This window comes from Ursus maritimus, unplaced genomic scaffold, assembly GCF_017311325.1.
Source record: "Ursus maritimus isolate PB19 unplaced genomic scaffold, ASM1731132v1 scaffold_4, whole genome shotgun sequence".
In the NCBI taxonomy this organism is placed as follows: domain Eukaryota; kingdom Metazoa; phylum Chordata; class Mammalia; order Carnivora; family Ursidae; genus Ursus; species Ursus maritimus.
The window spans coordinates 538,691-552,247 of record NW_024426552.1 but is presented as its reverse complement, the minus strand read 5'-3'; the positions used below and the strand labels follow the sequence as shown (position 1 = coordinate 552,247).

Sequence of the window (13,557 nt, the reverse complement as noted above, 5' to 3'; positions counted from 1 at the left end):
CTAAAAGCTGCCCCTGACCCCCCCCCCCCGCCCACTCTGGGCCCCACGGGGACCCCGTCTGGAGGCTGCCAGGAAGGGGGAGGGGCACCGAGGGCTGCAGAGTCCACGCAGTCTCCCCACGCGCCGTCACTCCTGCCGGGCCTCCAGGCGCTCCAGCACCAGTGTTGCCTGGGTCTTGGCTTCCTGCAGGAGGCTGGAGATACGCTGGCGGGTCTGACAGACATAGGCCCAGGCGTCAGTCTGCACCTGAAGCCCATCCCCACCAGCCCAGGACCCCCGCCACCTCCCTGTGCCCTCCGGCCATGCTTCCTGGCCTGTCCTTTCTGGGGTGATCCCAAGCCCCCGACCTGGGGACCCCCAACTCCTCGCAGGCCTCTCAGCAAGAATGGGAGGGTCCCTCTGTCTGCCCTGAGATGTGGGCCAGGCCCAGGCCCCCCACTCTCCTGGTCTTCCCATGTTAGCCACAACCGCAGAGGGCAGGGCTGTGTCCCCGAGCCCAGAGGGGGTTCATGCAGCCCATCCTCTAAGTCAACATCCACGTGGTCACATGGTAGACGGTGACTTCCCTCAAGAGCCAAGCTCAGCCCCTGGAAAGGCCTTTGTTCTGGGCTGCGAGTTCGTGTTTAGATTATCACAAAACTACAGAGACAGATGGGGTGGTATCTGGGGCTGGGGGTGGGGGAACGGGGTCTTCTAATGGGTGGGGGCTTCCTTTGGAGCACCGAGGATCGTCGTTCTGGATCGTGACTGCGCACGACGCCCTGAGACCTACACTTTGAAACGACGAGCTGTATGCTCTTCAAATTTACATCGACAGCAGTACAAGAAATTACAGCAAATGCGGAAGCTAAGATCATTTCGTAGGTTGGCGACTGTTCTTTGAGGCCCCGCGCTGAGCATGGGGGCTCCCACCCCGCGGCTCCCCAGCCCCCAGCCAGAGCCCCACAGGAGGGCAGGTGGAGGTATGGATGACGCCCGGCCCCCTGCCTCCAGGGCCCCCAGAGAGGACACCGGCCACCGCGGAGGCCGGAGGGACATCTCAGCAGATGGACACTCCCCCAGACCCGCATCGCGGAGCCACGGCCCCAAGGGTAACCTCCGGGTCCCGCTGCGGGGCCTGCCCCGGGACCCTCCCGCGCACCTGGTCCTTAAACGCGTCGTCTGCGACGTCTTTCAGGTTGATGAGCACGTTGAAATACGCACCAAACGTGCCCGTCTCCAGGGCCTTGGCCGCCACCTGCAACAGGCGCCAGGAGCGGAGCTGGCCGTCCGTGACCCGGGCAGACGGCGGGCTCACCCTGCCCACTCCACCACCCAGGGCCGCCGCTGGGGGCCCTCACATCTCATTGGTACTGATGGCGCACTGAGCGCCCCGGGGGTCCCCAGGAGGCCCAGGGCCAGCCTGCGTGCAGAGGCCCGGCAGTGGACGTGCAGAAGGGCGGGCTCCGGCCCGGCCCCTCCAGAGACAGAGACGACAACCACAGCCTGATTCCCTCCACCTCTGAGCACAGAAGATGAGGCCCTGAGTGAGGTGAGGCCTCCCGGCGTGCCAGCTTCAGGCCGGGCCTACCGCCAATGCTCCCGGGTCACCTCCTGGCTTCCCACATGCGGGCCGTGGGGTGGGGAGAGCAGGTGGGAGCGCAGGCCCGGGGACGAACCCAGAGTGGCAGGAGTGACTTGTGCCCCGACAGCTCACAGCTGCCTCCCAGGGAGGGAGGGGACGGTTGTCCAGAGCCACAGGACCAGGCACTGAAAACAGGTGTCTTTCTTGTCAAGGCCTAGGCTGCGGTACTCAGGATGGGCTGAGAGAGCTCCGCGCCCACTCCGGTCCCCGACCTGGAGCCCTCCACACTCGGGCTGAGGGCAGCGTGACGTGTGCACATCTGTGAGCTGGTGTAGGGGTTTTCCGAAGGGCACGGGGCCACAAGAAGGAGGGAAGAGGACAGAACAAGGGAGCGGGAGGCGATGGGGTGGCCAGAAGGGTCTGGGGACCTGGGTTAGGGGTGGACTCGAGATACAGCTGCATTTCTGCCCCCTGCAGCACAAGCTTAAACGAAACGCTTACTTCCCACTCTTAAAACAGGATAAACAAATGGGCTCTGCTGGCTGAGACTGGCCAGGACCCCCTGTGAAGCGCTCTTGTCCCACGACCCTCCACGCTGCTCCCCCTGCAGCAGGAGCCAAGGGACCCTACCGCCCGCCCCATACCTGCAGGTCCGACCGGCAGGCCAGGTTCGCACACTGTGCCAGCTCCTGCAGGGCCGGCCACAGCGAGGCCACCGTCTCTGCTAGAGCCAGGGGCACGGCCACCGCCTGCCGCAGCCCCTCCTGCAGGGCCGCCGCACGCCTGAATCCGAGGGAGTCGATGGTCAGAGCCCAGGACACCCAGGGGCCACCTGGACTGCCCCCCCCAGCTCCACCCCAGCAGACCGAACCCGGGGCGGGGGGCAACAGGGACGTTGTTCTTCCATCACAAACACCCCCCCATAGGGTGGGTTAAATGGCTCCAAGGTCAAGCCCTGGGTGTCCACGGTCTGGGGTGGTGCCTCCCCCACGGCCACTGCGGCACTCACCTGTCCCCTTCCTCAGGTGTGTTCTTGGGCAGCTTTGTTGCTTCCTGCCAGAAGAGATCCCAGAACCCGTGGGGTGAGCAGTGGCCATACCCTGGGGCCACATGGAGAGTCTGGGCGGTGTCCACACCACCACCCCCGGGGTCAGCGTTTCTGCAGGGCGCGGACGCACCTTCGAGCAGCCCTTCTGCCAGGGGCCAAGGTTTCCACACCAGGCTCCAGGGGACTGGGGGGACGCCCTCAGGGGCTGGGGGTCCCCTCACACAGCATGGGCTCCAGTCACTGCTTGTGACACACAACACACTGCTGGGTCTCGAGCTCAGGTGTGTGTCCTCCACCCCCTCCCGCCTGAACCAGCTCAGGCCCTGCCCTGCTTGCCTGCAAGGGCCAAGGGCCTGGCCGGGTGGGGAATGTGTCCATTCTGCATTTGACTAAATCTCTGTCCAAAAGTCGATGCCTCTGTCAGCGTGCCTTAGAGCAAGGGAGCCCTGGCCCCGCCCGGAACCCACCAGGCCAGCACCCCAACAGCTCCTACTGGTGGACAAAACCATCCCGAGTCTCCCAGGGGCTGCCTGGGCCTCTGGGGCGATGCACACCTCCCTCCAGTCTCCCGCGTGCAGCCCCACAGTGGTCCTCAAAATGCGGGGCATTAGTCCTGTCCCCGTGAGCCCGGGCGCTCGGGGTGGGGAACTCCCGGGGGAACTGGGCTGGTTTCAGTCAGGCCTGTCCTTCCCACAGTCACGGCTGCGTCCAGCGGCGGATGCCCGCCCACGTGGAGGCAGGCGATCGCGAGCTTTGCTCTTCCCCCATCTGGAAATCACTTCTGCGTTCGGCACAAGATGAGGATGCTTCCTTTTTCAGATCTCCCTCTTCTTGTCGCCCCCAGGGAGGGAGCGTAAAGCACTGCGTTCCCCTCGTGCATGTGACTTTCGACAGCGCGTCTCCGAGTCGCATTTTAGGCTCTGAAGCAGACACCTTTGCCCATCATCTTTCTTCTCTCCCCTGCCTTCTGATTAGATTTTTGTTTTTCTACTTCCCTCCAGTTGTTTTCTACGCAATCGCCTTATCTCTAATCTCCGGTGGTTAGCCTTAAATGTTCTGCATTTATACTTGAACCTGATGCTTCCCCGTAAACGCCTCTCCATGTGTGAAGGTCATCAGAGCAGGGGAGTCTGGGAAGTGCCGCGGGAGCAGCTCGGTAAGCTAGCGCGGGGCGACCCCGTAAACCGTGACACGACCACCATGGGAAGAGCTGGGAGACTCTGGGTTCAGGGACGGAACACCCAAAGCCGCCGGGTCAGGAACCAGCACGACCACCGCGGGAAGCAGCCGGCCCGCGGCCTGAGTGTAGCCAGCAGTAAGGGAGGTCTGAGAGGGCGGGGAGCCTTGCGCTTCTGGAAGGCACACGACACCGCTGTGCGGAGTACGAGAAACGCCCCTTGCCACGCACAGTGAGAGGCACCGGCCAAGGCAGCACGGAGACACAGACCACGGTGTGACTGCCACGCCCATGGCGTGGAGCCCCGGGAAGGAGCCCTCAGATTTGCACCACGGAGCCACATCCACACAGCCTCCCAAGGGCCACTTGGCTGCACCCACGTTGGGCAGCAAGTCCTTCTACAAATCACTCCCACAGGCCGCCCACTGCATGCCCGGTGACGGACACCCGACGCCAGCAGCATCCCAGGTGCAAAAGGGCCTACGTCCTCCAGTGGGGCTGGTCAAAGTGCTGTGACCAAGACGTCTACACAATCAGACGGTCCCCACTTACACAGGTTCAGATTTTTTGACTCCGTGGTGGTGCAAAAGCAACACGCGCTCAGAACCGTGCTTGGAATTGGGATGTGGGTCTTCGCCCCGGCTAGCGATACGCGGTCCTGTGCTGAGGCTGGGCAGCCCCGCGGGCACACAGCCGTTCCGTCGGTCACTCTGGGTACGGTGTTCGGTCAGTTACAGAGCTGTTCGACCCTCTCTCATAAGACAGGCCGTGTGCGAGTCCACACCCAGCTGGAGGCGAACGAAGTGTTCTCGGCAGCTGAAGGCCGGCCAGCTGGGCTGCGATGTGCCGAAGGCTGGCTGTGCTAGATACAGTGCTTTCAAGTGACGATGGGTTTATCGGTCATAACCACCTAAGTCGGGGCAGATCTGTACTGGCAGCTGAGGGCGTGAGGTCTCCATGCACCATTATAGGAAGATCTCTAATAGAACTCAAGTGACGAGCCCAAGAGGCAAACTAAGAACATATATGATGCCATTTGTGTAAGAAATGGGAGAGAAAGAAGAACTTGATCTACACCCATATAAACAAACATCTCCGGACGCTTGCCCTAAAATCGTGCCTGTGAGGGGCGTGCAGGGCTGCGGCGGGGGGTCGGGCACAGGGACTGCTCATCTGCAATCCTCCTGTCTTTGTGAATTCTGAACCACCTGAAGGTTTTACCTACTTTAAATAGCAAATAAATGAAATTTAAGTCTAAAAGCACACATGGAAAAAGGTGACCAAGGTCTATACCTCCCTCCCAGAGGACATGAACTTTAGTCCCAGATGGTAACTTATTTAGGCGAGACTCTGGTTCTTCCCGTCTGGATACAGCCTTCACTCGGGGCGTGCGCGGCGTGCCCTGGAGGTCACTGGTGGTCATCTGTGCCCTGACTTCCTTTCAGCGCAGTCTGGCCCGCGAGACGGCTCTGTCCCAAAGCCTGTGGGGCGGCTGGTGACTGTGAGCTCACGCGTCTCCCGGGTCCTTCCCCCATGAACTGCTCTGGGACACAGACGCACAGCGGGGCTTGGTCCTGGACTCACGTCTCGGGTCTTCCTGCGAGTGCTCCAACCCCTGCCCCGGGGTCTGAGCTACGTACGCCCCTTCTCTGTCGTCCACCACCTGACACACAGACTCCCTCTTGGGAGGGTGAGCAGATCCCGACCTGACCAGCCTGCCACAGCATGTGGAAGAGTTGCCGGCTCTCCCTGTGGTCCTCTCTTTGTCTCGTGGCTGCAACGTCTTCCCCAGCCTCTGAGACCATCAATCACTGGCTCTTCTTTTAGGATTTCTGCTGCCCACCCGTCCTGGGATGTGAGCTCTTCTTTGGGGACCTCGCCTTCCACCAGCATCTGTAGGTCTGGGCGCTGACCCAGCTGCGGGACTCAGAGGGCAGCTGGGGCAGGGGCGCTGAGCCTGGGCGGACCCTCTCTCCGTCCCACCCCACCCTGCCGCTGCTGTGGATGGAGTGCCAGGTCACGCCTGGGCCAAATGCTCAGAACCGCTGAACTCAGCCTTGCGCGGTCAGGGGAGGGGGGTCAATAGCAGCCAGACCACTCTCCCCTCCCTCCCGCCTCCCCTGTTCTCCAGACACCTGTGCTTCCAACAGCCCCCACCCTCCCTGCAAGTTCTCTGTGACCCTGGGGGAGCTCCCTCTCCGTAGGACGCCTCCCTCTGTCACTGACCCCACTCAGGGCTTCCACAGGCTGGGGTGGTCCCGCCGAGCACTCACCAGGTAGGCCTGGAAGGCCCGGGCATCAGCGTCCACCAGCTGAGTCAGCGCGGCCGAGGCCGCGTGGAAGGGCGGGATCAGGCGCCGCATGGTTGCGTCCAGGTGCTCAAACTGGCGCCGCCCGTAGGTCATCAGGCCGACCATGGAGGCCAGTGCGGCGCCCTGGGCAAGAGATGTGCTGTGCATGTGACTCGGGACCCCAGGCCAGGCGCCCTTGGCCCTGTCCTCACCCCTTGCCTCTCGCCTCGCACTCACCATGGCTGCACTGGCCGCTGCCACGGAGCCGCCCCCCGGGGCTGGAGAGCGGGCGCCCACCTCACGGACAAAGGCACACAGGGGCTTGTCCACCAAGCTCTGCTGAGGCCCACCATCAGGGACCAGGTACCTGTGGGGAGGGGTTGGCTCAGTGAGGCTCCAGGGGGGGAGGGGGCCAGGAACAGGGGATGGGGCTTTTGGGGACAGGGAATGGAGGGCAGGGTCCAGAGTCACTACTGCCAGGCTGTGAGGGCAGGGCTGACTCAGACCTTGATCCCTGACCCCAGGCCTCTCCCCATACACCCCCTCCCAACATAGGGTAGGGGACACAGTCCTAGTGTGCTGAGTGGCCATGACCACACAGAAGCCCCCATGACCATACGGTGGGACCTTGTTAGGGTCTCACTATATCCCCCCAACTAGCCCCCAGCTTCATGGCTGGCACAGACACCCTGGTGTTTACTGATGAATAAATGACCACACAGAAGGCTCTAGAAGAATCGAGGCAGGTTTCTGTGGGGGCAGGAGAGGTGCTCACTCGATGATCCGCTCCTTAGGGTTGAAAGGGGACAGAGAGTCCAGGCCCAGCCGGTTCACCACCTAGAAGAAGGGGCTGGTGATGATGAGCCACCTGGGCCCCCCCACACACAGGGCAAGCCACTGAATGGTGGGGTCCCACGTGAGCTCACGGTGGCACCCTTGCTCTGACCCACCTCTATATGGGGAGCCAAGCATAGCTGGCCGCATGCCCACCCACCACGAGCTTGTGACTGCTGGCTTCCAGGAAAGCCCCCAGCCCAGAGCAGACCCCCCACAGACTCCCTGTCACATCCACCCACCATCTTCCCCTACAGAGAAACTGACCCAGAGAGAGGAGGGGCCCTCGTTCTAAGCCACATGCGTCCCACAGACAACACCACACACGTGAGCCCATCACTGAAAGGAACCCACAAAACTACCCCTTTGGACAAGATTCCTAATTCTTCAGGAGTCAGTACTCACAACTTTTAAAGCCCGGGCTGCCTGATTGACCTAAACATAAGATTTGTTCTATGAGGCAAAATGGATTTTACCTAAATTCAAAATAAAGTTGGCACAATCTCCATTTAAGATTAGAATTCTTTCCACCAAAAAAATATTCAAAACACTTTATGGTGCTAATGCCAGTGGCGCAGTCCGGCGCATTCTGAGCCCAGAAGGCTGACATTTTCTACAGAAATGGAAAGTGACATGGGCTCCTTGACAGAAACCGGCCCGCAGAGTCCCGGGGGCGAGGGCAGCCAGGAGGTCTCCCCAAGGACATGGAGAAGGGTAAGAGTGCCTCCTGAGAGCCTTCAGCAAGCAAAAAAGCAAAGCCCTCCTGGCACAGAAGACCTCAGAAAGACAAACAGAAATTTCGACATGAATTTAAGTGCCTGGCTGAGCTGGCAGAAAGTAAAGGCGCTCATTCGAGGCCAGAAACGACCAGACAGGGCACCAGAGAGGCCTGCTCACCCTAATGCTGGGTCCACCCGGGGACATCTGAGAGCCTCTGGCAGCCCCTCATGGAAGGGAGGTCTCAAGTCCTGAAAAGCGAGGGTCAGAACAGAGGCCCCGCAAGGTGACCTCTCCAAGGATGAACCAGGATTTAAAACAAAAACAAAAAACACTGAAGGATGTAATTGGGATACTTCTCCGTCTCTGCCTTCCCTTTGGTGAAGCAGGAAAAACCATTCCTGGAATTCTAACCACAAACCACGCTGAGGGGGTATGGGCCACGGTCCACATAGAACTCTCTACCTGTGTAGTTCCAAAGCTCCAAGCGAAAGACTGACCCTGGGGGGCCCTTTGTGATCACATACCTGAGACCTAACAGAAGCAAATTCCAACTTTAAACCCAGCTGTCCAAGAACTACCACGGATAAAGTTGCAAACAATATGCACACACAGTCGAAAATCACAAAACACACGAAGCAGCAAGTCGCCATGAGAAAGTCAACAGACGCAGCAACTTGCAAAATCAGACCTTCAAAGCCTGCAGATATCAGAACCTTCAGATAAAGAATATAAAACAACATGTTAAGAAATAGAGGAGAACATCAAACACGTTAATAAGGAATAAATAAGTGTGGGAGAGATGAAAGCATTTTCTTTTTTTTCTTTTTCTCAGTATGGTCCTGGCACAAAAATAGACATAGATCAATGGAACAGAACAGAGAACCCAGAAACGGACCTTCAACTCTATGGTCAACTGATCTTCGACAAAGCAGGAAAGACTATCCAATGGAAAAGACAGTCTCTTCAATAATGGTGCTGGGAAAACTGGACAGCCACATGTAGTAGAATGAAACTGGACCATTCTCTGACACCATACACAAAGATAAACTCAAAATGGATGAAAGATCTAAATGTGAGACAGGAAACCATCAAAATCCTAGAGGAGAACACAGGCAGCAACCTCTATGACCTTGGCCGCAGCACTTCTTGCTAGACACGTCTCCAAAGGCAAGGGAAACAAAGGCAAAAGTGAACTACTGGGGCTGCATCAAGATAAACAACTTCTGCACAGCAAACGAAACAGTCGACAAAACCAAAAGACAGCCGACAGAATGGGAGAAGGTATTTGCAAATGTCTTATCAGATAAAGAGCTAGTATCCAAAATCTATAAAGAACTTATCAAACTCAACACCCAAAGAACAAATAATCCAGTCAAGAAATGGGCAGAAGACATGAACAGACATTTCCCCGAAGAAGATGTACAAATGGCCAACAGACACATGAAAAAATGCTCCACATCACTCAGCATCAGGGAAATACAGATCCAAACCACAATGAGATACCACCTCACGCCTGTCAGAATGGCTAAAATTAATAAATCAAGAAACGACCGATGTTGGTGAGGATGCGGAGAAAGGGGAGCCCTCGTGCACTGTTGGTGCGAATGCAAGCTGGAGCAGCCACTCCGGAGAACAGTAGGGAGGTGCCTCAAAAAGTTTAAAATAGAGCTCCCCTTCAACCCAGCAATCACACTACTAGGTATTTACCCTAAAACTACAAATGGAGTGATCTGAAGGGGCACCTGCAGCCCAGCGTTCACAGCAGCAATGTCCACAACAGCCAAACTGTGGAAAGAGCCCAGACGTCCATCCACAGATGAATGGATAAAGAAGATGTGGTTCATATATACAACGGACTATTACTCAGCCATCAGAGAGGATGAAATCTTGCCATTTGCAATGACGTGGATGGAACTAGAGAGTATTATGCTAAGTGAAATAAGTCAATCAGAGAAAGACAAATACCATATGATTTCACTCATATGTGGAATTTAAGAAACAAAACAGATGAACATAGGGGAAGGGAAGGAGAAATAAAGTAAGATGAAAATAGGGAGACAAACTATAAGAGACTCTTAATCATAGGAAACTGAGGGCTGCTGGAGGAGAGAGGTGGGGGGATGGGGTAACTGGGTGACGGACATTAAGGAGGGCACGGGATGAAAGGAGCCCTAGATGTTATACGCATCTGATGAATCACTAAATTCTACCCCTGAAACTAATAATACAGTATATGTTAACTAAATTGAATTTAACTAACTTAGTATGTTAATATGTTAACTAACTGAATTTAAATAAAGAATTAGAAAAAAACACATATCTGTAAAGACAATGCATTGAAACTAGTTAAGGCATTTTTAAATATTTGTAACATAGATAAAAACATGCATTGGTTCATACTTGTATACATGTTAAATTTTGTGAATAAATTCTGTTTCCTTAGGGGGGAAGAGATGAAAGCATTTTCTTAAAGAAAGGGTAAGGTTAGAAAACCATTACTGGCTGCTAAAACTTATGGCTGGAATTTCAAGAGGAACAGGGTGTTTACACATCCTTACAGTACCTCCCACAGAGCACTCAGCACAAAAGGGAAAATCGGAAACACTGCAGCAAATAACTGCTCCTTGACACGAGGACCCCCGGCAACAGACCGGGGCGCCTGACCCCGCGCTCTGAGGACGGCACATCCCGCCTGCCGTGATCCCACCAGGAGCCCACAACCCTGGTACGGGAGATGCTGTGCAAAACAATTTCCTGTACTTTTGAACTATGTCAAGGTCATGGAAGGGCAAGAGCACAAGGAGCTGCTCTCGATTAAAGGTGATAAAAGACATGGCGGTAAAGGACTGTCACCTGGTTCGGATCCTGGGTGAGGGGTAAGTAGCTATAATGGGGACTACGGAGACGTTGGTGTAATTTGATTATGGTCTGCAAATTAGATGCTAGAACTGCATTAATGTCGAATTTCCTGATTTTGACCATTGTACTAGGGTTGTGCAAGAGATATGTCCTTGTTCTTAAGAAATAAAACCGGAATAAATTCGAGGTAAAATGGTACAATGTCTTTAACCTACTCTGAAGTAGTCCAAAAAAAAATACACACACATATATGTGACTATATGACTATGCATGGATACAGAGGGGGAATGACGCAGCAATGGGGTGAGTGCAAACAACTGGGGAATCTGGGGCTCGTGAGGGGTCCTTGCTCCGTTCCTACAGCTCTGCTGTGAGTGGGGGCTGACATCAACATAAAACAATTCACAAAATTTTGTAACAGCTAGAAAGAGAACGGACCTGGCCATAAACTCTATGAGCAGCTTAGAAGCCAGGTTGGAGAAAACCACATGAATACAAGGGGAAGAAGTTACTGAACCTCCAGGACGAAGAAGGAGTTCTTCAGGCATCAGGGAGCACAACAGGTCCCTGGAGATTAGGGAGATAACCAGGCAGACTTAGACCTCCCCACGGGACGTTTGATTCCAGAAGATGGTAAAGACACGTCTGCGGGAGCACCTGGGTGGCTCCGTGGGTTAAGTGTCTGCCTTCAGCTCAGGTCATGACCTCAGGGTCCTGGGATCAAGCCCTGCATCAGGCTCCCTGCTCAGTGGGGCTCTGCTTCTCCCTCTTCCTCTGCTGCTCCCCCTGCTTGTGCCCACACGTGCTCTCTCTGTCAAATAAATAAATAAAATCTTAAAAAAAAAAAAAAAAAGATACGTTTGCAATATTCTCAGGTGAAAACAAGTGACTTGGAATTTTGGTTGTCCAACAATGTTGAAAGAATAAATTCACAGAAAGACATGGCCAAACACGCCATATGAGTAAAGCACCATGAGTAAAGCATCATGAGCCTTTCTTCAAAAACTCTGCTTGACCGTGAGATTCAGGCAACAAACAGACAAGGAGAAACAGAGATGACTTCGCCTACGTACGGAGCTCAGGTTAAATATCTGTGGGTACTTAAGACGTGTGGAACATTTACAGAAGGTAAATGCCATAAATTTGACAATGTGAAAAGAGCGATACAACAATTTAAATCTAGAGCAGAGATGACCACCTACAGGTGCGCACTAATATTCTTGTCTGTCTTCACCAAGAGTCAACAGACACTGTCGAACATTGATGAAGAGTGAAAGAACTTAAATTCTTTATAATTTAACCACCTAGGACTAATAGATGAATTCAGCAAGGAAGCAGGATACGAAGTCAACACACAAAAGTCAGTGCATTTCTATACACTAACGATGAGCACTCTGAAAAAGATATTGCAAAAACATTTCCATTTACAACAGCATCAAAAAGAGTAAAATAGTTAGGACTTAATTAACTTAACCAAGGAGGTAAAAGACGTGTACAATAAAAACTACAAAACTTTGAAAAAATAAATTAAAGAAAATATAAATAAACAGAAAGCCCATGTTCATAGATTAGAATACTTCTGTTAAGATGGCCGTACTCCCCAAAGCAACACACAGAATCAGTGCAGTCCTTATCAGAACCTTAATGGCATTTTTTGCAGACACAGAGAAACCCATCCTGGGTTATGATGGCTGCATAACATTATGATGCACTTGATATTGTCAACTGTATACCTAAAAGATGGTTAAGATTCCAATTGTGTATTTTACTACAAAAGAAAAAATTGAAAGAACCCCCCAGCCCCACTAAAAACTACTGTAACTCAAAAAAAAAAAAAATCAGGAAATAAAGAAGGAAGAAAAGATGTGAGCAAATGCTAAGTAGATTTATTTTCTCACTTCCATAGCAGGCTGTCAATGTACTGATAAAAATCAATAAATCAAAGCATGTATTTGAAAATTTGGGTAAACTTTTAAAATGAATAAATCAAAAACAGGGGTAAGTATATTAAGTTATAGAGGTAATCACCAGAATACCTAAAACACAGACTCTTCCATTAAAACTGGAAGGAACGACGCCCAACACCCCACAGGCCTGCAAACAGGACAAAGGGTCAAGATGTATTTGCTGAATCAGGAGATACAAACCCAACTGCCAGAGACAAACACACGCAGAGAAACCCACTCGTGCGCTCGCTGTGCAGAATTCGGCTGCAGTTGTCACCTGGGACAATGGCAGCAGCTTCTACACGACCCTTCGCTGCTCCTGGGTGGGTCCACGCACCCGCATCCCGCAGCGGGCACGGGGCTGACGCGGGAGCGCACGCGCCTCCGCCACCCCCGGGCGCCTCCAGCACAGACCCCAGAAGGGAGGGGGGACGTGCTGTGCCCCCTCCCCAAGGGGTTCGTGCAAGACTGAACACCCAGAGCACAGAGAAAACTCCCACAGTTCCCCGTATGACAGAGTGTGATGTCACCCAAGCACAGACAGCAAGAGGAGGAGGAGTGGGGCCCAGCCCAGCGGACGGGGTGCCCCAGGCCTGCTCCTAGAGCGTCATTTGTCCCCACCCTCGCTGGGAGCCCAGCCCACCAGCCTGATGCGGTGCTCCTCCTCCAGGATGAACAGCTTCTCCTTCTCGCAGTAGAAGGCGGCAGCGTCCAGGAGGGCCTTCAGCGGCACCAAGCCCACCAGCTGCGACCCCACCACTGGCAGGCTCAGCTCCTGCGGAGGTCCAGTGGCATCATGTCCAGGGGAGCTGGACTTGAGACGCCCTGAAGGGTGTCCTGGGGACCCGCCCCGCTTACCTGAGGGACTTCACCCCAGCCGCTCACCTGGGCTTCTCTGCAGGTCTCCTCGTAGACTGTATGCAGTGCTGTGACCTCGAAGTCCAAGAGGTTTGTGGACACTTGGGCCAGGTTCTTCTCATCCAGGTACCAGCCAATGCCCTGAACCTTTTTCAGGCGTCCTGGCTGCAAACAAAAAGTCTTTCCCAGCTCAGGCCCTGCCCATCCTCTCTTGCCTCCTGTACTGAAAGCCACTTGTACACCCCCCCCCCCCCCCCCCC

At 54.6% G+C, this 13,557-nt stretch overlaps 1 protein-coding gene across 2 annotated transcripts in view; it reads right to left on the bottom strand.

Moving 5' to 3' along the window:
* Positions 1–36: 36 nt before the first annotated feature.
* The window catches only part of FTCD (formimidoyltransferase cyclodeaminase), a 17,479-nt gene continuing 3,958 nt past the window's right edge, over positions 37–13,557 (bottom strand). For both annotated transcript variants that reach the window (XM_040621772.1, XM_040621773.1), the window contains exons 6-14: positions 13,325–13,462; positions 13,083–13,214; positions 6,856–6,917; positions 6,318–6,447; positions 6,063–6,224; positions 2,574–2,617; positions 2,209–2,347; positions 1,142–1,237; positions 37–213 (exon numbers count right to left, since the gene is read on the bottom strand). In XM_040621772.1, coding sequence (XP_040477706.1) covers positions 127–213; positions 1,142–1,237; positions 2,209–2,347; positions 2,574–2,617; positions 6,063–6,224; positions 6,318–6,447; positions 6,856–6,917; positions 13,083–13,214; positions 13,325–13,462 — 990 coding nt within the window. In that variant the 3' untranslated portion in view covers positions 37–126. The remainder of the gene's footprint in view (positions 214–1,141; positions 1,238–2,208; positions 2,348–2,573; positions 2,618–6,062; positions 6,225–6,317; positions 6,448–6,855; positions 6,918–13,082; positions 13,215–13,324; positions 13,463–13,557) is intronic.